This window comes from Gavialis gangeticus, unplaced genomic scaffold (genome assembly GCF_001723915.1).
Source record: "Gavialis gangeticus isolate Ggan-Ray unplaced genomic scaffold, GavGan_comp1, whole genome shotgun sequence".
Lineage (NCBI taxonomy): Eukaryota > Metazoa > Chordata > Crocodylia > Gavialidae > Gavialis > Gavialis gangeticus.
The window spans coordinates 15,890,230-15,908,055 of record NW_017729008.1 but is presented as its reverse complement, the minus strand read 5'-3'; the positions used below and the strand labels follow the sequence as shown (position 1 = coordinate 15,908,055).

At 39.0% G+C, this 17,826-nt stretch overlaps 1 protein-coding gene across 6 annotated transcripts in view; it reads left to right on the top strand.

The window, feature by feature from the left end:
• Positions 1-17,826, top strand: part of KMT2E (lysine methyltransferase 2E) — a 112,974-nt gene that overhangs the window by 90,535 nt on the left and 4,613 nt on the right. For 5 of the 6 annotated variants that reach the window (XM_019509437.1, XM_019509436.1, XM_019509435.1 and 2 more), the window contains 9 exons: positions 506-670; positions 2,623-2,931; positions 4,454-4,708; positions 4,947-5,091; positions 6,734-6,987; positions 7,555-7,611; positions 9,617-10,177; positions 14,975-15,279; positions 17,656-17,744. In XM_019509437.1, coding sequence (XP_019364982.1) covers positions 506-670; positions 2,623-2,931; positions 4,454-4,708; positions 4,947-5,091; positions 6,734-6,987; positions 7,555-7,611; positions 9,617-10,177; positions 14,975-15,279; positions 17,656-17,744 — 2,140 coding nt within the window. Of the gene's footprint in view, positions 1-505; positions 671-2,622; positions 2,932-4,453; positions 4,709-4,946; positions 5,092-6,733; positions 6,988-7,554; positions 7,612-9,616; positions 10,178-14,974; positions 15,280-16,087; positions 16,724-17,655; positions 17,745-17,826 lie in introns of those variants that run through there. The other variant, XM_019509440.1, reaches the window with a different exon arrangement.

The window sequence follows — 17,826 nt, the reverse complement described above, 5'->3', positions numbered from 1 at the left end:
AAAAAAAAAAAAAAAAAATGTAGAGTGTTTTCTGTGGCACATGAAAAGTGGAAAACCTGTCTTCAGCATTTATTTGTGCCATTCTGGATAATTATCTTTTTTCCTGGCCATGAGCGTTTAAACAGTTCTTATACAAAATTTGCTTGGAGAATCATGCAAGTAACAGCCAGGGGTCTTACGTTTTGCAGTTATGTGTTGTTTTTACATTTCTTATGTAATTATTTACTGGCAAGTTGTTATTCTTAAATCTCTGGTTTTAACTCAAAACAGGAAGCGTTGCTTAATCATGTGTTGTAGGTTTAGTATGAGTTCAAATGTTGATAAGATGTTCTTGCTAATTGCAATCATTATAGTACCTGCCTCCTCTCTGAGCTTTTGCTGAATTTGACCAACATGTCAACATCTTGTGTATTTATCTAGTTAAGTTTTTTATGTGATTTTAAAAAAATAGACGTGCATTTACTATAAAATAAGTGTTTGATAACATTCTCATTAAATCCTTCAGACAAGAGAAGAACGGAAAATGGAAGCTATCCTCCAAGCTTTTGCTAGACTAGAAAAAAGAGAAAAAAGAAGAGAGCAGGCTTTGGAAAGAATCAGCACAGCTAAAACTGAGGTTAAGTCAGAATGCAAGGAAGCACAGATTATCAATGACACAGAATTCATTCAGGTAACAGTCTGTAATTTTATCTGCACTATTTAATCCTAACCTACCTTGTTAAAAACAGTATCTGGAGTTCAAAATGCATCTAAAATTAATTAGATAATTTCATATTTTCTGTTTTGATGTTAACTTACCAAAAGGTATGCAGTTCTTTTTATAGCATAGTTTAGTTTTCAGTTTTTCAAGAATAAATAGTATGATGATGTTTAAAGACATTGGTTTAAATTATACTTGTACACTTTTTATGTTAGCCTGTGCTGTCTACTAGTTAGAGTTCAAAACTAAGTTACTGGATTTTTGGTTGTAGACATGTTAGTCTAAGGGCATAGGCAGGCAAAGTTCTTTGAGTGGATATATTTTATTAGGCCAGCTGAGTAGCTGAAAAAAAGTTCTTAGCAAGCTACAAAAAATCATGGATACAAAAATCATTGACTCAATATTGACATGTTTAAACCTGCCTGACATCTGATTCTACAGGTACCTGCCTGACCTGACCTCTTATATTCTTCTTTTCCCACACCTTTTCTCCCCTCCCCTCCCCTACTCTTCTGCCCTTTGTCTCCATGATTTCCTCCTATTTCCTTCTTCATTGAGAGCCTGTTTCTTACCCTGTATATTTATTTCTGTAATGCTTCACTTTGGCCTTTTTTCCCCTCCTGCTTTCCTCGCCTTCCCTCCTCTGCTTTATCTTGTTGTTTCTCCTTTCTATCTATTTATATTTACACTACATCCTCTCACACTTAGAGACTCTCTCATTCCTGTTTTCCTGATTTCCTATTTTTTTTCCACAGGCACCCTCTTCCACCCTGTATTCTATCACTGTAATGTCTCCCTTCAGCCTTTTTTTTTCCCCCCCTGCTCTCTTCCCCGCCCCCCCTCTGCTTTACCTTTTGTCTTTCTCATTTCTACCTATTTGCATTCTCACTGATACCCTGCCACACTTTTAGCTTCTCCCATTTCTTGGAGTCTCAACAGCAGAGACTCCTTATACCTGAAGAAGAATGTCTGTGCCCGAAAACTTGCTAAGAACTTTTTTCCACCTGCTCAGTTGGTCTGATAAAAGATAACACATCTACTCAAAGAGCCTAGCAAAACTAAGTTAAACCTTCGTTGTAATACTGGTAGTGGTAGTGATTGTTCATTTCTTACGACCACAGAGAAGTTACATAACTTATTTGTATCCGTTTCCTTATTTAAAAAGAAACTAATACTAGCATGTATTTTGAGGTCTAGTTGGTTGGTATCTTTGAAACACTGCACTATCATCACTATCCTCATATAGAAGATACTTTTAAATATATGCTAATTATGATTGCTGTTATAGCTGTTCTGACTTTAAGGGAGACTTGCAATAACTTTCTGTGACTTTGAGTACAGTAAAAATTGAGTAATTTTTAAACTAATATAAACAGCATAGTTAGTTGCATTAACAACCAGTAGGAAGTGATAAATAGTCTTTTGAATGTATTACATTTTTTATAATTCTTTGCCTGTTTAATAACACAGGCTTATATAAATCATTCAAAATAACACTTCTAAGTGTTGCTATTAGCACTTGAAATGGGCACGGCTTTGCAGGCAAGTAAGGAAACAAGGTTATTTTATGTAAAAATCATGTGATCTGAACATGAATGATTCAGAGTAAGGATGAGGGAATTTGAATGTAATGAATTTTTATGGTAAAGCTCAGATTAAGAATTGCCATGCTGATGAGACCATTGTTCCATTCAGTCCAGTATCTTGGTTTACAAGTAGCAGCATCTGGTACGTAAGTATGTATAGGAAACACTACACGTGCTTTTAGGAGATGGCATAGTAATTAATTATAAGTATTTGTGTTTTACGGTAGGAATTGGATCCAAAAGTTGTTGAACCTTTAAGAAAGAATCCATCTCATTTTAATTTTTCTAATTGATGTAACTCGTATAACTACTTTATTTGACTAAAACTTGCAATAGGAACCAGCAAAAGAAGAAACTGCCACCAAGCCAGCCCCTGCCAAAGTCAGTAGAGCTAAACAGAGAAAAAGTTTCTCTCGGAGCAGGACTCATATTGGACAGCAGCGTAGACGACACAGAACTGTGAGCATGTGCTCAGATATCCAGCCATCTTCTCCTGATGTAGAAGTTACTTCACAACACAATGAAACGGAGAACCCTGCACTTGCAACTGAGCCTGAAACAGAAACTGCTGTTGCAGAAATAGTTGCTGAAATGGAAGCTCCAGCACTTAATAAATGCCCTACTAAGTATCCTAAAACAAAGAAGGTATGTCCCTTTAAAAATGAAAATCAAGACAAATAACAGCTTTTCTTAAACTTTCTCTATCTTTGCTCAGGTGCGGAATGTCTAATTCCATTGACTTCACTGATTACACTAACATTTGCTAGCAACCAACAAAGTAGGCTGTGGTCTACAAAGGCCTATTCCTCTCTGAACTTGTCAGTCTTGAAGTGCTATCCTGCCCTGCCTTTTGCTTAAAGCACAACTGCAAAGCAAGGTTAAATTGGGGATTCCTACTTGATGATTTAAATTTTGCCTAGAATCAGTGATTTTAAATCAGTCCATTCTTGTTATGGGAGAATCTGTTGGATTTAATTTAAAAAGCTGTTGTTTGCAGGGCTAAATGATCCAGTGATATTGGTCAGTAATACAGAATTACCCTTTACCCCATTGATGCCCCAGTAAAACTGCGCTGAAGTGAACAGCGGTGGGATACTGTAAAGTGAAAAGGAGTAGTTCAGAGACAGCTGAGAATGTGGTCTGAGAGAGCAATCTGGGCACATGTGGAGTGATATCAAATCATCCTACATGACTGAAAACAGCTTCTCTTAGCACAGGTGCCATTTTGAATGTGCATTTTAAAATTGTTGAGGAGAAACACTTAGCCTTTACAGTTGTACACCTAGATCAAGGTTGGGCAGAATACGGTGTGTGAGCCAGACCTGGTCTGCCAGTGGCCCACAGTGACTCCCTCAGCTCCACCCGGCCCCAGGGCGCACAGCAGGGTTGGGGTGTCAGCCAGACTCAGATTCCTGGTGGTGGCTCCTTTCACTGCCACTGCTGGACCCAGCCTTGCTACCCAGGCCTCCAGCACGGTCTTGTGCTGTCACAGTCTTGTGACCCTGGCCCTGCCCACTTGTCCTGCTCCCAGATGCCACTCTATGCCCATCTACAGCCCCACCCATCCACCCAGGTGAGTGTGCCCTGCCCACAGGGGTCCCAAGCTGGTCTCCATGGAGACCCTTTCTGCTCTGTCCAGCACCCTCAGACTGGTTTAGTAATCTGCCACTTGCAGAGTTTTAGTGAGCTGTTTTGGGCAGGGAAAGTTCTGACCCAGCTCACCAGTACTGCTTAAGGTGACCCTCCAGCCCCCAAAATTTCTCAACCCTCACCTAAATGATACAGTGCAAATAACAAGTTTGACAAATTAGTTAAATTAAATAAGACTTCTCACCATAATCCTAGTTTAAAATTGAGATTTATTTAATTCTGCTTTACTAATTCATTAGTAGTAATGAATAACTAGGTAGACTTTTTTTTTTGGGTGCATAATTTTGCTGCAAACTTAAACTCTCCTTTTTATTGTGACAATTTTTTATATTTAATACTTCGCTATAATCTAGAAACTAAATAGCCATCTGTTGTCTGAGCCAGAAAGCTCCATTGATTCATCAATGGTAGAAGAGATTGGAGTCAAACTTCCTGTAGACATTTACAAAGAAATTTACAAATGACACCTTGTCTGTAACATTTATGAGTATTGAAACTTTTCTCTGTTTTTGTTTAGCACTTAGTCAGTGAATGGTTAAGTGAGAAGAATGAGAAGACAGGAAAGCCTATGGACAGCCTTTCAGAAAGGCCTCTGCGCATAACTACAGATCCTGAAGTTCTGGCTACACAACTGAATTCTTTACCAGGTCTCACTTACAGTCCACATGTATATTCAACTCCTAAGCACTATATTCGTTTTACTTCACCATTCCTTTCGGAAAAGAGGAGGAGAAAAGAACCTGTGGAAAACCTAACTGGGTCTTGTAAGAAGGTAACTGATCCTTTGCCTTATCCTGTTTTTAAATCAAAGGCGAGTAACTTGTTTATAGACTGTCCTCTGCCCAGCTGCTGTGATTTAGAAACAGTCTGTCTCATTGGCTGAAAATGCAGTGTTGGTAGAATAAGTCCTAACACTTGTAGTCCATTCAGAAGTAGAGACCTGTTTTTAATTAGTAACTTAATTGCATCTAATTTATAAAAAAAAATAACAATAATAATACTTATTTCAGCGTTGGCTGAAACAAGCTTTGGAAGAAGAAAATTCAACGATGATTGATAAATATAATTCACCATCTCAAGAGAGATCCAGAAGTCCTGCAGTCAATGGTGAAAATAAAAGTCCATTATTACTGAGTGACAGCTGCTCCTTAACAGGTGATGCTTTACTATTCAAGTGTTATTACAAGACAGCGAGGCGAGAGTGGGGTTCTCATCATTATAGTGTCTTAATTTTTTTAAAATATATAGAGACAGGGTTTTTAAATATTCATATTCCATATAAATAATATCCTGCAAATAGTTTGTGAGAATCCTGCCTGACACTGGTATCAGGTTGACAGTGGTTTTGTTGTATTTTGTTGTCTTATTTGGCAATGGAAATCTGTACATAGATCATCTTACTAATAGTGGTTCTGTGGAATTAAGTTTCATTTGTTTTTTAAAGTACAGTGTGTAGGCAGAGTTTCATATTAATAAGTTGAGATTTCGGTTTACAGACTAGAGATGTGCAAAATACAGCCCAAGGGCCAGATCTGGCTCGCCAACTGACTGGATCCAGCCTGTAGCTGCCTTTGCGGTGCTGTGCCTGGGACAAAGCCCACATCATGTTTCCACCCATGCCTAGTGGCCCTGGCCCCAACCAGAGTACACAACTTCCAATGGGGCAGTTCCTGGTGCTGTTCTGCTTCCCTCACCTCCAGCAGGTGCTGCCTGGCTGAAGCTTCCCCCTCCCTGCCCACCTGTCCAACGCAGTGCATAAGGGGGAGGAGCCACAGCTGGAGATGAGGGGAAAAGCAGCCTGGAGCTGGAACTGGAACCCTGCATGTTGGGGCAGGAGGAGGAGCCACAGCTGGAGGCGAGAGGAGCAGAACAGCCCCACCGGCTCAGGGCCTAGCCAGCCGGGTGCTGTGCTGCTCCCCATGCCTTTAGCAGCAGCTCCTCCCTCGCTTCGATTTGGGGGTGAGTTTCAGCCATGCAGCTCCCACTGGAGGCAAGGGGAGTAGAGTAGCACCCAGACAACTGCAGCCACACTGAGAACAGCCTTGCCAGAAGCTGTGCACTGGCCAGGACTGAACCGAGAGGTGTGGGCAGGAGCAAGGTTTGGGCTGTCTCAGGCAGGCCTTGGCCCCATGTGGAGTCCTGTGGGGGCAGCTGTGGACCACACCACTTGGACAAGCTCTGCTGATGTATGTGCCGCACCATACCTCCTCCCTTTTCTCACCCCTGGCTGGCTCCCCTTGGGACCTAGCACCCAGGCAGTCCTCCATCCCTCCCACGCATGCCTCCATACACCCGTTCCCCCCTTTATAGGGCAAGGTGTGTAGGAAGCATATTGTGGCTTAGCCTGGGCCTGTGTCCTGGCCCCAACCCCCAAGCTGTCACTGCCCCACAACCCAGCCCCATGATCCTAGCCTTACCTGTCCATCTCACTCCCAAACACGGTTCCCCACCCATCCAGAGGATCTTAAGGAGTTTTGGCAAGTTGTCGTGGGGAGGGGGCAGCGGCGGCAGACACCCCATGGGGAGTTTTGGTTAGTTGTTGCAGTTGGGGGGCTGTCATTTCAGTTGGTATGTTTTGCAATTTTTGGGGAGTTATTATATAATGCTTTCCACCTTCATAGTTAGCATGAAAACAATTAGCAGCAAAAGCCTAAAATTTACTGAGGAACTCATTTTAATGAATGGTGTATTTATTTGACTTTCTGATGGTGATTTTAATTGTTCTAAATGTACTTCCTCCTCACATAAATAAGAAATTAGTTTAAGTAACCTAGTTTTGTGTTTGTTTATTGTGCAGATCTAACCACGCCATTAAAAAAACGAAGACTGTATCAATTGCTGGATCCTGCTTATTCAGAAACTTCAACACCTACACCGTCTCCATATGCCACACCAACTCATGCTGATATTACTGCCACAGACTCATCATTGTTTGCTACTCCTCCTAGGATAAAAGCAGAAGACGAAACTTGTAGAAATGGTTACAAACCCATATATTCACCAGTTACCCCTGTAACTCCATCTCTACATGGAAATGCCATGCACTTTGAGGTGATATTTTTTGTTATGAATGTTTTAAGAGATACGGGGAAATACATTTATTTAGAAAGTTTTTCTGACATTAAATTCTTTTTCTTTTTTTTCCTCACTCAGTTGCATTATTACTGAGTTCATCCAGTGCCAGTCTGTGGTGCAAACCTAGTGGGCACTTTTATATTCCTTTTAGGTTAGGGCCTGTATCTGCAGTTGGATTAATGAGGGTGGTAGATTTCTTGGTTCTGGATTGAGCCCCCATGACACAATATTTTATGTGTGGGCATGTATTATTCAGGCCTAAAAAACTGTATTGTTACTGGTACTAAGCAGTGTGTTTCTTTGTATTTATTGCACTGTACATTTTATTTCTTTAAAATGATCTGGTAATTTTTGTCTGGATAGTGGTTGTCAACAAAAATATGAGAACAGTTGCTTTTCTGCCCCTTCAGATGTAAAAGACACTTCCATTTCAATTCATTTTAAAGACTGGAACCCTTAAGCTGTTTCTTAAACTCATTTATTACTGAAATCTTTTCTGTTATTCCGAATTCAGTTGACTCTTAACTGTTTTTATTTGCACAGAATATTTCCTCACCTGACAGTTCTCCAGAAATTAAGAGGCGAGCTTATAGTCAAGAGGTAAGGATCTTTGCAAGAAACTATAGAAGAGTCTGATCAATCTATAAAACTTCATTAGCAAAAAGAAATACTGATTATCTGCTGTTTTACAAAATTCTTGGTAAATTCACCAAAATTACAAAATTTTCAGTGTATGTCATTGGTAATTTTTGCCGCAGCTTTTTGCATAATCTTGTCTTCTCCCTATCTTCTTCAGCTCAGATGTCTTAATTCTTTTCCCTGTGATTCATATTCTCCTTCCTTCCTGCACCCTTTGGTCCCACTTCCTTAAGAGCTTCAATCCAAAACAGTAATTCTCAGCCAGGGTGCCATGCAGTATTAGTATTGTTGTTGTATTTGCAAACATCTGCAAGAATTCAGCTAGGAATCCATAGGGTCAAAAACTTTCTGACCTGCTGTGGTCTTCCTGAATTCCTTGCAACAGAAGAATTGCTGTGTTTTTTTTTCCATAGTCAAAAACAGAGTGAAAGGTAAGAGCTGGCTTTTTTAAGGGGTGCATTGAGTTTAATGAGGGATGCTTTGGGCCTAAAAAGGCTCTGAGAACCACTGATCTAGAGTTGTAGTAGACTAAAGCACTAGAGGGCAACTTGATCCATAAGCTTTGTAAAACTTCAAAAAGAAACTTCTTCCAAAAGAAAAAAGAAAAAATTGCATCAGATACATTTCCAAACAGTAAGATATGAGATAAGGATGAATACATTCACCGACTTTATATATAATGATTAATAACTGGGTTTTGTTATTTTAAATGTTAATATTGAGATTTAATGTCTGGAAACTATCAGTAAAGGTAACTTGTATGAACATTCTAATGCCCTTGGATATTGCATGCTCAGCTTATGTCAGTTCTTGAGAAAATCACTTTACTTATTGCAGTGCCAGTTATAAGAATGACTCAAAGTATGCTCAGGAATGCAAGGAAAAATTTTGCAGGAGGCAAATATTTTTTTGGCTAATGTTTTACTGGACCAACTGTAGAGTGGGGATGGAGTTAGATGAGCTTTTGAATGCAAGACTTTTTTTTTCCTATCTAACTCCATCCCCACTATGCAGTTGGTCCAACAAAAGATATCGCCACTCAAAGAAATCCCTGCCTCTTGTGTAATTCCTGGACTGCCATAGCTTTAGCATCACTCTTAACACTACCAGAAAAAAATTATTCACTGATGCATGTTAATTACTCCTTGTAGGTAAGGATGGAGGTAATTTGAAATGCATATGGTGATTGTCTGTTCATCAGTACTGACAATTGCATAAAAGAGCCATAAGTAGCATATTTATTTTTAAATTACATTAACAAGTTTAGACTGTACTTATGTCATCTGACTTTAAAAAGTTTAGTTAATTTATATCAAATTCCTTTAAAAAAAAAAAAAAAAAGAAAAAGAACAAACCACAAATTAAAAACAAGTTGGTTGCGGGGGGGGAATACCATGGTGAGTTGGTAACATTGTTGTGTACATGTGAAAAACTTGAATCCACAAACTTTTCTGCTACTCAGGGCTTCTGAGAACTTAAGTATTCCCTACTATGCAAAGATTTGGATACTATATGTAGGTGCAATCCTTGTTCTGAAGACACTTGTCTATAGGGATGGATTGATCCCTCTTGTACTCAATAGGTTGAGTACTATTTCTAAGCTCTTTAGAACCACCTACGCTGTTTTTTGTCAGGCTTTCTTTTCCGTCTGCCTAAGAACTGACCTCAACATTTAAAAACAGAATTTTGACATTACAAACCAATTCATTTGTATTGAATTAAAATGTTCTAACCAACATGTATAATTTTATGTTATATTGTGCTAACCACAATGTAAATAAACTTCATCTCTGACATTTCATAGAGGTATTTTTTTTATACCAAGTTTGCCTCCAACAGTTAATGGTGGTAACATTACATATGAAAAAACATTGCTTTGTTAATATATTTATTAATATTCCTTCCAAATACTATAATATCGCTATGAAAAAATAGCCAATAACTGAAGCATGTTTTCTTCATACAGGGATATGAGAGATCATCGATTCTAGCACTGAATTCTTTCAGAAGTTCCAGCCTGACAGAAATGAGCCTGCAAGAAATAAAGACGATTGGATATTCCAGTCCAAGGAACAGGACCGATGTCACCAGGCAGTGCACTGGAGAAAAAGAATCTGTGTCAGACCTCCAGTTGGGACTCGAAGTAATTGAGCAAAGTGCACTGCATAAAAACCTGGAAGCCCCCTCACATGATAGGACTGATTCAAGCAGCCAGTTAGAAACAGCTCATTGTGGACGGGGCACAGTTTATTCCTGGGTAAAAAGTCCCGATAGGACAGGTGTAAATTTCTCAATGAATTCTAATTTAAGGGACTTGACACCTTCGCATCAGTTGGAAGTAGGAGGTGGATTTCGAATAAATGAGTCAAAGTGCCTGATTCAAGATGACGGTAGAGGCATGTTCATGGAAGCATCTGTTTTTTGTACTACAGAAGATGGAATTCCATCTGGCTTTGGAAGGACTGTCAATAATGACAACTTGATAGATGGAAATTGCACTCCCCAGAATCCTCCACAAAAGAAAAAGGTTATAACTTTAAGAATAATTTTGTTTATTTTTTACATGGGCTACTACATGAAAACCAGTTATAAAATATCCACATTAATAAAAACCAGTTAACTTAAGACAAATTTTTAGCACTTACAGAAAAAAGATGTTGTTTTGTGTGATGTAGATAGGGCTATAAAACCTAATAAGTACATTTAAATTATGAATTAAAGGATTAGGTGAAAACAGACTTTTGCTTAGGGAAAAATAGGCCTCGGATCTATTTCCAGTGTAAAGCCTGTCATGTTTATTCAGTCATTTCATATAAATGAGAAACTAATCACTCAAAAAAAAAAAAGATTTGAAAATCAAGATAGCTGTTCATGCCCCCAAGTACTAAAATAGTATACTTGGACACTGTCAGTTTGATAAAGATTTCTACTTGTAATCTATGATTATGTTACTACTATAAAGATTATTTATACTGATGCACACAATCATATCTCCCTTTCAGTATTTAACCTATTGGTTCCAACTTAGATTAGAAAACAAAGTTGGCTGGTGCTTGTTTTACGTTAGGGGTTTAGGTGCCACAATTACTGTAAAGGAATCCTTAATTCATGGAAACTTTTTTTCTTGGTTTTATATTCTAAATACAGTTCTTGAGCTCAGTATTGATGGTTTAAAACTCCCTCTCTTCTAAATAAATGAGGGAACAAGCTATTGGACACTTTTTGACAGTGGGCCCATTTGTAACTCAGCTCTTACCAAAATGGAAAGTTCTCCTGCCTGAGATATTATTGTTACTTTCCAGCAAGTTACTGAGCTTTGTTCTTGTTCTGCCTGGCTCTGATACCCATAGACTTGTTTGTGGCTCAAACTAAATAACTAAAAATATATACAATTTATCTGCATTCATTCTTATATTTAAGAAATTAGGCTGATACCCTTTTTTCCTTGCTGCAAAGGAATTTTCTCAGAAATGCCATTTGGGGGATTTAAGATCCACAGCACCATTTACTTATCTTCTGAGAGAACAAAAATATTCTCACTCAAAATCTCTGCATAAGAAAAGTACCCAAATAAGCAGAGAATGTTGCATCTTCTTGTGAAGAGATAAGAAATCAGAGAGTCTAAAAAGTCCTGTGGCACCAAAAAATTGAACCCCTCTGATTTCTATTGTTCCTTGCTCTTGTAGAGGAAGGAATTCTTAGAAACAAAGAAAAAACAGAAAAAAGATTTTTCACAATCTAAAAAAGTTGAAATCATGAAAAGAAAAATGTTACTGGGTATCATGCCAGACTGAGCTTCCAGAAAAGAAGTTTGGCTCAGTATTCAACTTCCAAAATTGTGTTTGCCATCCAAATTCTGTACGATTAGTTTAAGAACATTCTTTATTCCTCTCCAAATGGGAAAGTTCTCAACATTATGTTAAAGGAACTCAAAGACATGTCAAGTCTTAAGCACCTGATTTACAGATGATGTTGCCCTGTGTGTACTTCTGTGATTGCAAATTCCAGGCCACGGCCTTGCCCAGTCCAGGAGAATCCTAAGTCCAGTGTTTCTCTGGGATGGCACCTGCATTGCTGCATATTTCAACTACAGCTGAATAATCCAAACGGTCTCTTCTAAATTCAGAGGTCCTTCTCTCTTTGGAGGACTCTGATGGCATCAGATAAGATGAACCAGATTAGTAGGTCTGTCTGTCTGTCTGTCTGTCTGTCTGTCTGTCTGTCTGTCTGTCTGTCTGTCTGTCTGTCTGTCTGTCTAGTCTGCATGCTACTATAACATAACTAAAGGGAATTCAAATCTTTATTTTTCTCTAAATAGTCTTTTTGTCAGCAGGTTGAAATAGAAGCTTGAATGGTTGCATTTCAACTACTGAAACCACAAATTGTGGCTGAGAGAAAATTGAGGTCCATTTCCTTTAAGTTGTTTTTTTTTCCCCCCCCAAATACCTACAGGATCTCCTCTTGAGATAACAGGAATGGTTTGTGCCAATATTTAGACTTAATATTTTTCTCTTTTCTTTGCTTTCTCTACTCTCCTCTTGATACAAAATTCTACCCTAGCCTAACGGATCTTTTACTCAGTGCAGCAGGAATATTCCCTCTGGAGTTGGTGTACTTTTCAGAGTAATTAATTATTTATCAAATTTTAGACATTTAAACTTTTCTTAAAACAATACTTTGATTCTTCAAGAGATTTTTCTTTGTTATAGGAGCAACGTAACTTTTTCAGAACAAGACTTTTTTTTGGTTGGTTTGTTTGTTTGGGGGGGGGGGTTGGAAGCTGTGTTCCAGTTTCTCCATCTAAAAGAAAGGTCAGATGTTATTTACTATTCAAGGTCTCAACATGGGTATGGTAGTTTTGTTTGGTGGCTTTTGCATACTGTTTCAGCATCTTTTGGTACCCCACATTAGTATGTTGTGATGACCTTGAAGTGCCTAAAGTGTTTGTCTTCACAATCCTTCTGTGAAATACAGATCTACAGATGGTGTATTTTACATATAATGAAGCTAAGTGACTTGTCTCCGGTCACAAAAATTCCTTGGCACAGGGAATTGAATCAGAGTCCGGTGAACCAATCTCTCTCCCATCCCCATCTATCCCCTTCGCGTAGAAAGCAAAAATATAACTTTACTTATCAGTTTGGCAATGTTGCAGCCAGTTTCTTCAGGTTCACTTGTGGTCATAAATGTTACTGGTTTAAGGGCCTTTCTAGAACTCTTATCTGCATTTAGCAATTCCAGTTGGGTGGAAATAGCTAAAGACCCCAGGGTCCTGATGCTTTTGCCCTTCCTTAGATGATGCTAATCCATGCTTTATTCAGCAAAGCAGTAATTTACTTGTAAGTTTAGAAGTTAGAGGTCTGAGGGCTTGCCTACAAATAGATGAATATTCTAAAGTAAATTCTTCTCTAGAGTTTACTCTAGAAGGCACATGATCTTTGAAGTTGAAACTAAGAGTGCATTTTCAGAATGGATAGTAGTCTAGGTCTCCCAAATGTTCAGGAAGTCGGTCTTCAACTTTCCCAGTCAGTGTAGATCAACGGTGTTCAACCTTTTTTGCCGTGTGTGTTGGGGCAGGAGGGGCTTGTATGGGGAATGGGAGGGCCCTGAGCAGCCCCTCGCAGGCTCGAACTCTTGCCAGCCTTCAAGGGAAAAGCCAGAGTTCCCAACATTTTTTCTCCTTTAAAGGAGAATCCATTTTTAAAGTTCATTCGCGATCTTTTCATATATTCTTGCAACCCACTTTTGGGTTGTGACCCATGAGAAACACTGGTTTAGACTAATCCTGGCAGCAGCATGATACCAATAAAACAGCAATGGACAGGACGCTCCATCCTCTGTCTCCCTTGGGCCGAAATCTTTCTAACCTATAGCCTCCATGTAAACTTTTAACATCAAGAACTTTAGCAACATGAGAGGGAATTTTGCTTTGGGGTGAATAAGCAAGGTAAAAGCTAAGAATGTGAGTCTCACCAATTAAGTGTATGCAAGCCAATTAAATATGGAGATTATCTTAATATTTTTTTTTTGAGAAAATGGCTTGTATTCCTTTGGATGGCTGCCTTACTGCATCAGTGCTACAATCTTTCCTGTAGTTTTCCACCATTTTTGTTAATCCACAAAAGAAGTTAATACATGACAAGATAAAACAACCCTAATTCTAGTGTAGTGTTGGCCAAGAATGCCCTAATTTTCAGTTCTAACACACGTGTCCATAGTTCCATCCCTTCTTCCTCTTGCACGTCCATTTAATTGGCAAGTGTTGTATTTGCAGCACTTTTGAAAATCTAGCACATGGCAAGTGTGGATGTAGGCAGTTGTGGTATTCACTAAGCACTCCCATCAGATGCTGTGTACATGGCGGGTCAGAATCTTAGTTGTTTGACTTTTGTGGCCCTATAACACTTTGAGCTGAAAATCTGGCCTGCTATCTCTTCTCCAACCCTTCCCTTTTTTAAGGGGGGGGAGGGGTAGGGGTTGCTCCCTGGTGTTTGGATACTAAGATAAGGGTCAAAGCAGGTTGTAGTAATGAAGTTGCAGAGATAAAGGTGTTAAATCTAAATTGCCCAGAAAGATGCTTTCTTACTCATAAAATTCTCCAGACCCGAAGTTCAGTATTTCAGTATTTTTCTTTCAAAACCCAGAAGTTAAACTGTGGGGACGGCTTTGCATAAGAGTATCCCTGCTCTTGGCCAGTCTGTTCATAGCACTTGATGAAATGTTCAGAGAGCCATGAGCTTTCAGATCATACAGCCTGAGTTAGATTTGACACACTGTCCTGCTGCCCCCCTAATTACAGGGAGTGTAACAACAACAGTCTGACTTTAATTCAGTGGTTGCTATAAGATTTTGGAAAGTTACTGTTTTTTATATAACATTTTAATACATGTTCTTCAGTGGTGAAAGAACATGAAATCAATTTAAATAAATATCAAAATACATTTGAAATCTTTGCCTTTAAAGTACAATTAAAGGTTTAAAACAAAATGCACTAAATTACACATTCTTCAAATTATCATGATTTGAAAGAACAAATTCATGAGAACTAGTAAGGGTGTGACAGCTTCATGCCTTCCTGCTATTTGGTTAATATAGGGGAAAACTAAGGAAAAGTGTTCTGTACATTTTCAGAATACATTGCATTGTCATCTAACTAATCTCTTTCCTTTTAGAGATTGTGCGAGTGGTAGGCCTATTTGAAATAACTTAAATTCTGTAGCCCAACTTTTCTGTCTTCCTTTGGCATAGTAAAGCTTCTCAATGACACATGAATAAACTTTCTCTGATTTTTTTTTTTTTTTTTTTAATCCCTTCCTCTGCACAGGTATCATTATTAGAATATCGTAAGAGACAAAGGGAAGCTAGAAAAAGTGGCTCCAAGGCAGAAAACTTTTCCCTGGTTACTATGTCTCCTCATGCTGCTGGTGGAGGAAGTATAAGCAGTAGTAGTGGTGCTAGCGATGGATATAACAACAGTGGTGGTGAAAACGGAGAGCAAACTGAAAACACCACAAACCTACCTTTGCCACTGCCAACTACTGTTTATAATGCAGCTCCAGAAGAAATTAACAGCAATTGTCCAATTAAAGAAGCTTCTTCTAGTGAGAAGAATGATCCAGAAGTTCAATGGTAAGCCATTCAGTACAGCTCACAAGTTTGAAAACTTGAAGGGTAAAGTAGACAACTGGCAATGCAGTCTATGAAAGTGTAGCAGAGCGCCTAAGAAAATTCTGTCTACGTATGCAAAACTGTAGATACTTTGAATTCCTAATACCTTTACATTAATGGACACAGGAGTACTTGAAAGAACCTTTTAGACTTGCAGTTTGAAATGCTGTGCTTGGGTAATTCATGAGCTACAGCAGTGAAATACCACTTAAGTTCTTAAATTTTTATATTTAAAAATTTACACTGCATTTCTGGAAAGTAAGTTTTCACCATAAGCTCTTTTTCAAGTGAGTGGGGAGATGTTCTAATACTTTTTTTTAGAATCAAAGAAGAAAGTCCTCCAGGATATGATTAGAGAGATGTATGCACACTTCATCCTGTTACTAGCAGCTTTACTTTGGAGATTTATTCAGCAACTTCTATATTTTTTTCAAATGCAGTGAAGAGTGGAGCTGTGGTAGAAAATAGTTATGTTTTAGCTTGGGTGAGTAAGTTCAGTATTACAAAATCAAATATATGTTGTGGCAGGAGGGAAGATGCAGGGTAAGACTGGTGCAGACTTGGAACCACTGCTGTAACTGTTATGTGCCCGATCTGAGAGTGATACTAGTGAGTTAAATCCCCTAAATGTTGATGCTGGATGAGCAGCAGTGCCCTCTCCCCTGTTGAAGCTGCTCCAAGTGTACGTTTGTCCATGCCATGCATATTCCCTACTGCCATCCAGTAGATACATTTGATGTACATATACATTTGATTTTATAATCCACAGAAAATACTAAACTTAACTCACCCAGAATCACAGACAAGATTGCAGCCCAGCACTTGAAGTTCTGCACTTCTGAGCATGCACAGTTTTCACAGGCATGTAAGTCAAGGCTGAAGTGTAGCCTTGCATACAGTGTGTATGTATGTAAGGAGTGTATGTGATTCTCAGCCCGGGTGCTGTAAGATCCTTTTAAGGGTAATGTGGACTGAGGAGTTAAGTGCTTGCTCATTCCTGCCCTGCTTAATGTGCAAGGAGGTAAGAAATTGCTCTTCCTCCCCATACCTGGCACCTGTGCGAGGAGGTGAGCACTGTAATAAATGTCATTAGTTTTTTTAAATAGGATCTTGCTAAATTCAAAAAAATTATGAAGGGGTGCCTGGAGTTCAAAATAGGCATGATGGCAAAATGCATTAAAAAGCTGATATGCATCAGTTCCCAGATCTGCCATGTAGCCAAGGAAGTAATTTTCCTGCTTGTTGCTTAATAATTTTTTTTTCTTCCCTTTTATAAAATGGGCATGATACTGCCCTCCTTTCAGAAAATGTTTTGAGATCTAAGATGGAAAATGCTGTAATGAGGCCTTTGAAATAGAAAGGCAGGTATAATGTAGCAATACAAGGAGGCCAGTGTAGAATCCAGAATGTTTGGGAAAAGTCCATGTGCCCTGAGCCTCGTCTCACTGACATGGTTTAGGATGTAGTGGTGCCTGCCTGGCATGTTTCCAGGAGAATGCTGAGGGCTAATTAGCATGTCCTGTGTGGTTACCATGTTTTCACTTGAGCACAGCTGTACGGGCAACATGCTGTAATGCTACTTAGCACCAGTGCTGAGGTAGGCTGCATATGGTAATCATTTGCATAACTCCTCTGCGCATTAGTAAATTCCCACCTTACTTGCATGCAGTGTTATGAGTGTGCAAGCAGCAATTTGGCACAGCTGAAGTTGCCTAATGCCTGCACTTCAGTACCTTGGCTTTACTTTCAAGACAGATCACTTGAGGCAGCGGTCCCTCTACCATGGGCTTCCGCATTGCTAGCGCAGGTAGAGGTGAACTGACTTTTAGCAACAGTGGGAAACTTCAAAGTGCTTAATTGTGGTAGTGGAAGCCCTGTAAGTAGATCTTCAGCTGAGAAGCTAAGTGAGGTGCATCCAGTCTTCAGCTCAGCTTTACAAAACTTGGAAAAGTTTGCCCAAGTTCAAACAGTAAAAAAGTAGTTTTTAAAATTCCCCGTGTTTTGCTATGGTCTCTGCTTAGTTTCTGAGGCAAAAGTTAAGGTTTATGTTTACAGAAATGTCCACTAATTTTGCCACTGGCATAAGTTTAGCACCCAGAGCATACTTCCCTTTTCTACAGATTTGTGTGTGCACGTATGCATATGCTCTTCAGATGAAAATGTTGCAGAAACTGAACTGATTGAGTAGTAAACAAAATGTACCAAAAGTATCTGCGTAAGAGATTGTTTGTGTACCAGAGAGCTGCTTTCTAACACTGTGCATCTAAATGCAGCCTGTGTAGAATAGCCCTCTTAGATTAAAACTGTTTTTGTTTCTTCCTTTTAAAAAAAAAAAAGGACCGCTTCAACATCAGTGGAACAAGTGAGGGAACGAAGTTATCAGAGAGCTTTACTTCTCAGCGATCATAGGAAAGATAAGGACAGTGGTAAGTTGACTCATTATCATAGCAAGTGGATTCATCTAACGAATCCATATGGGAGTTCTTAGCCATTCTAATATTATGTTTG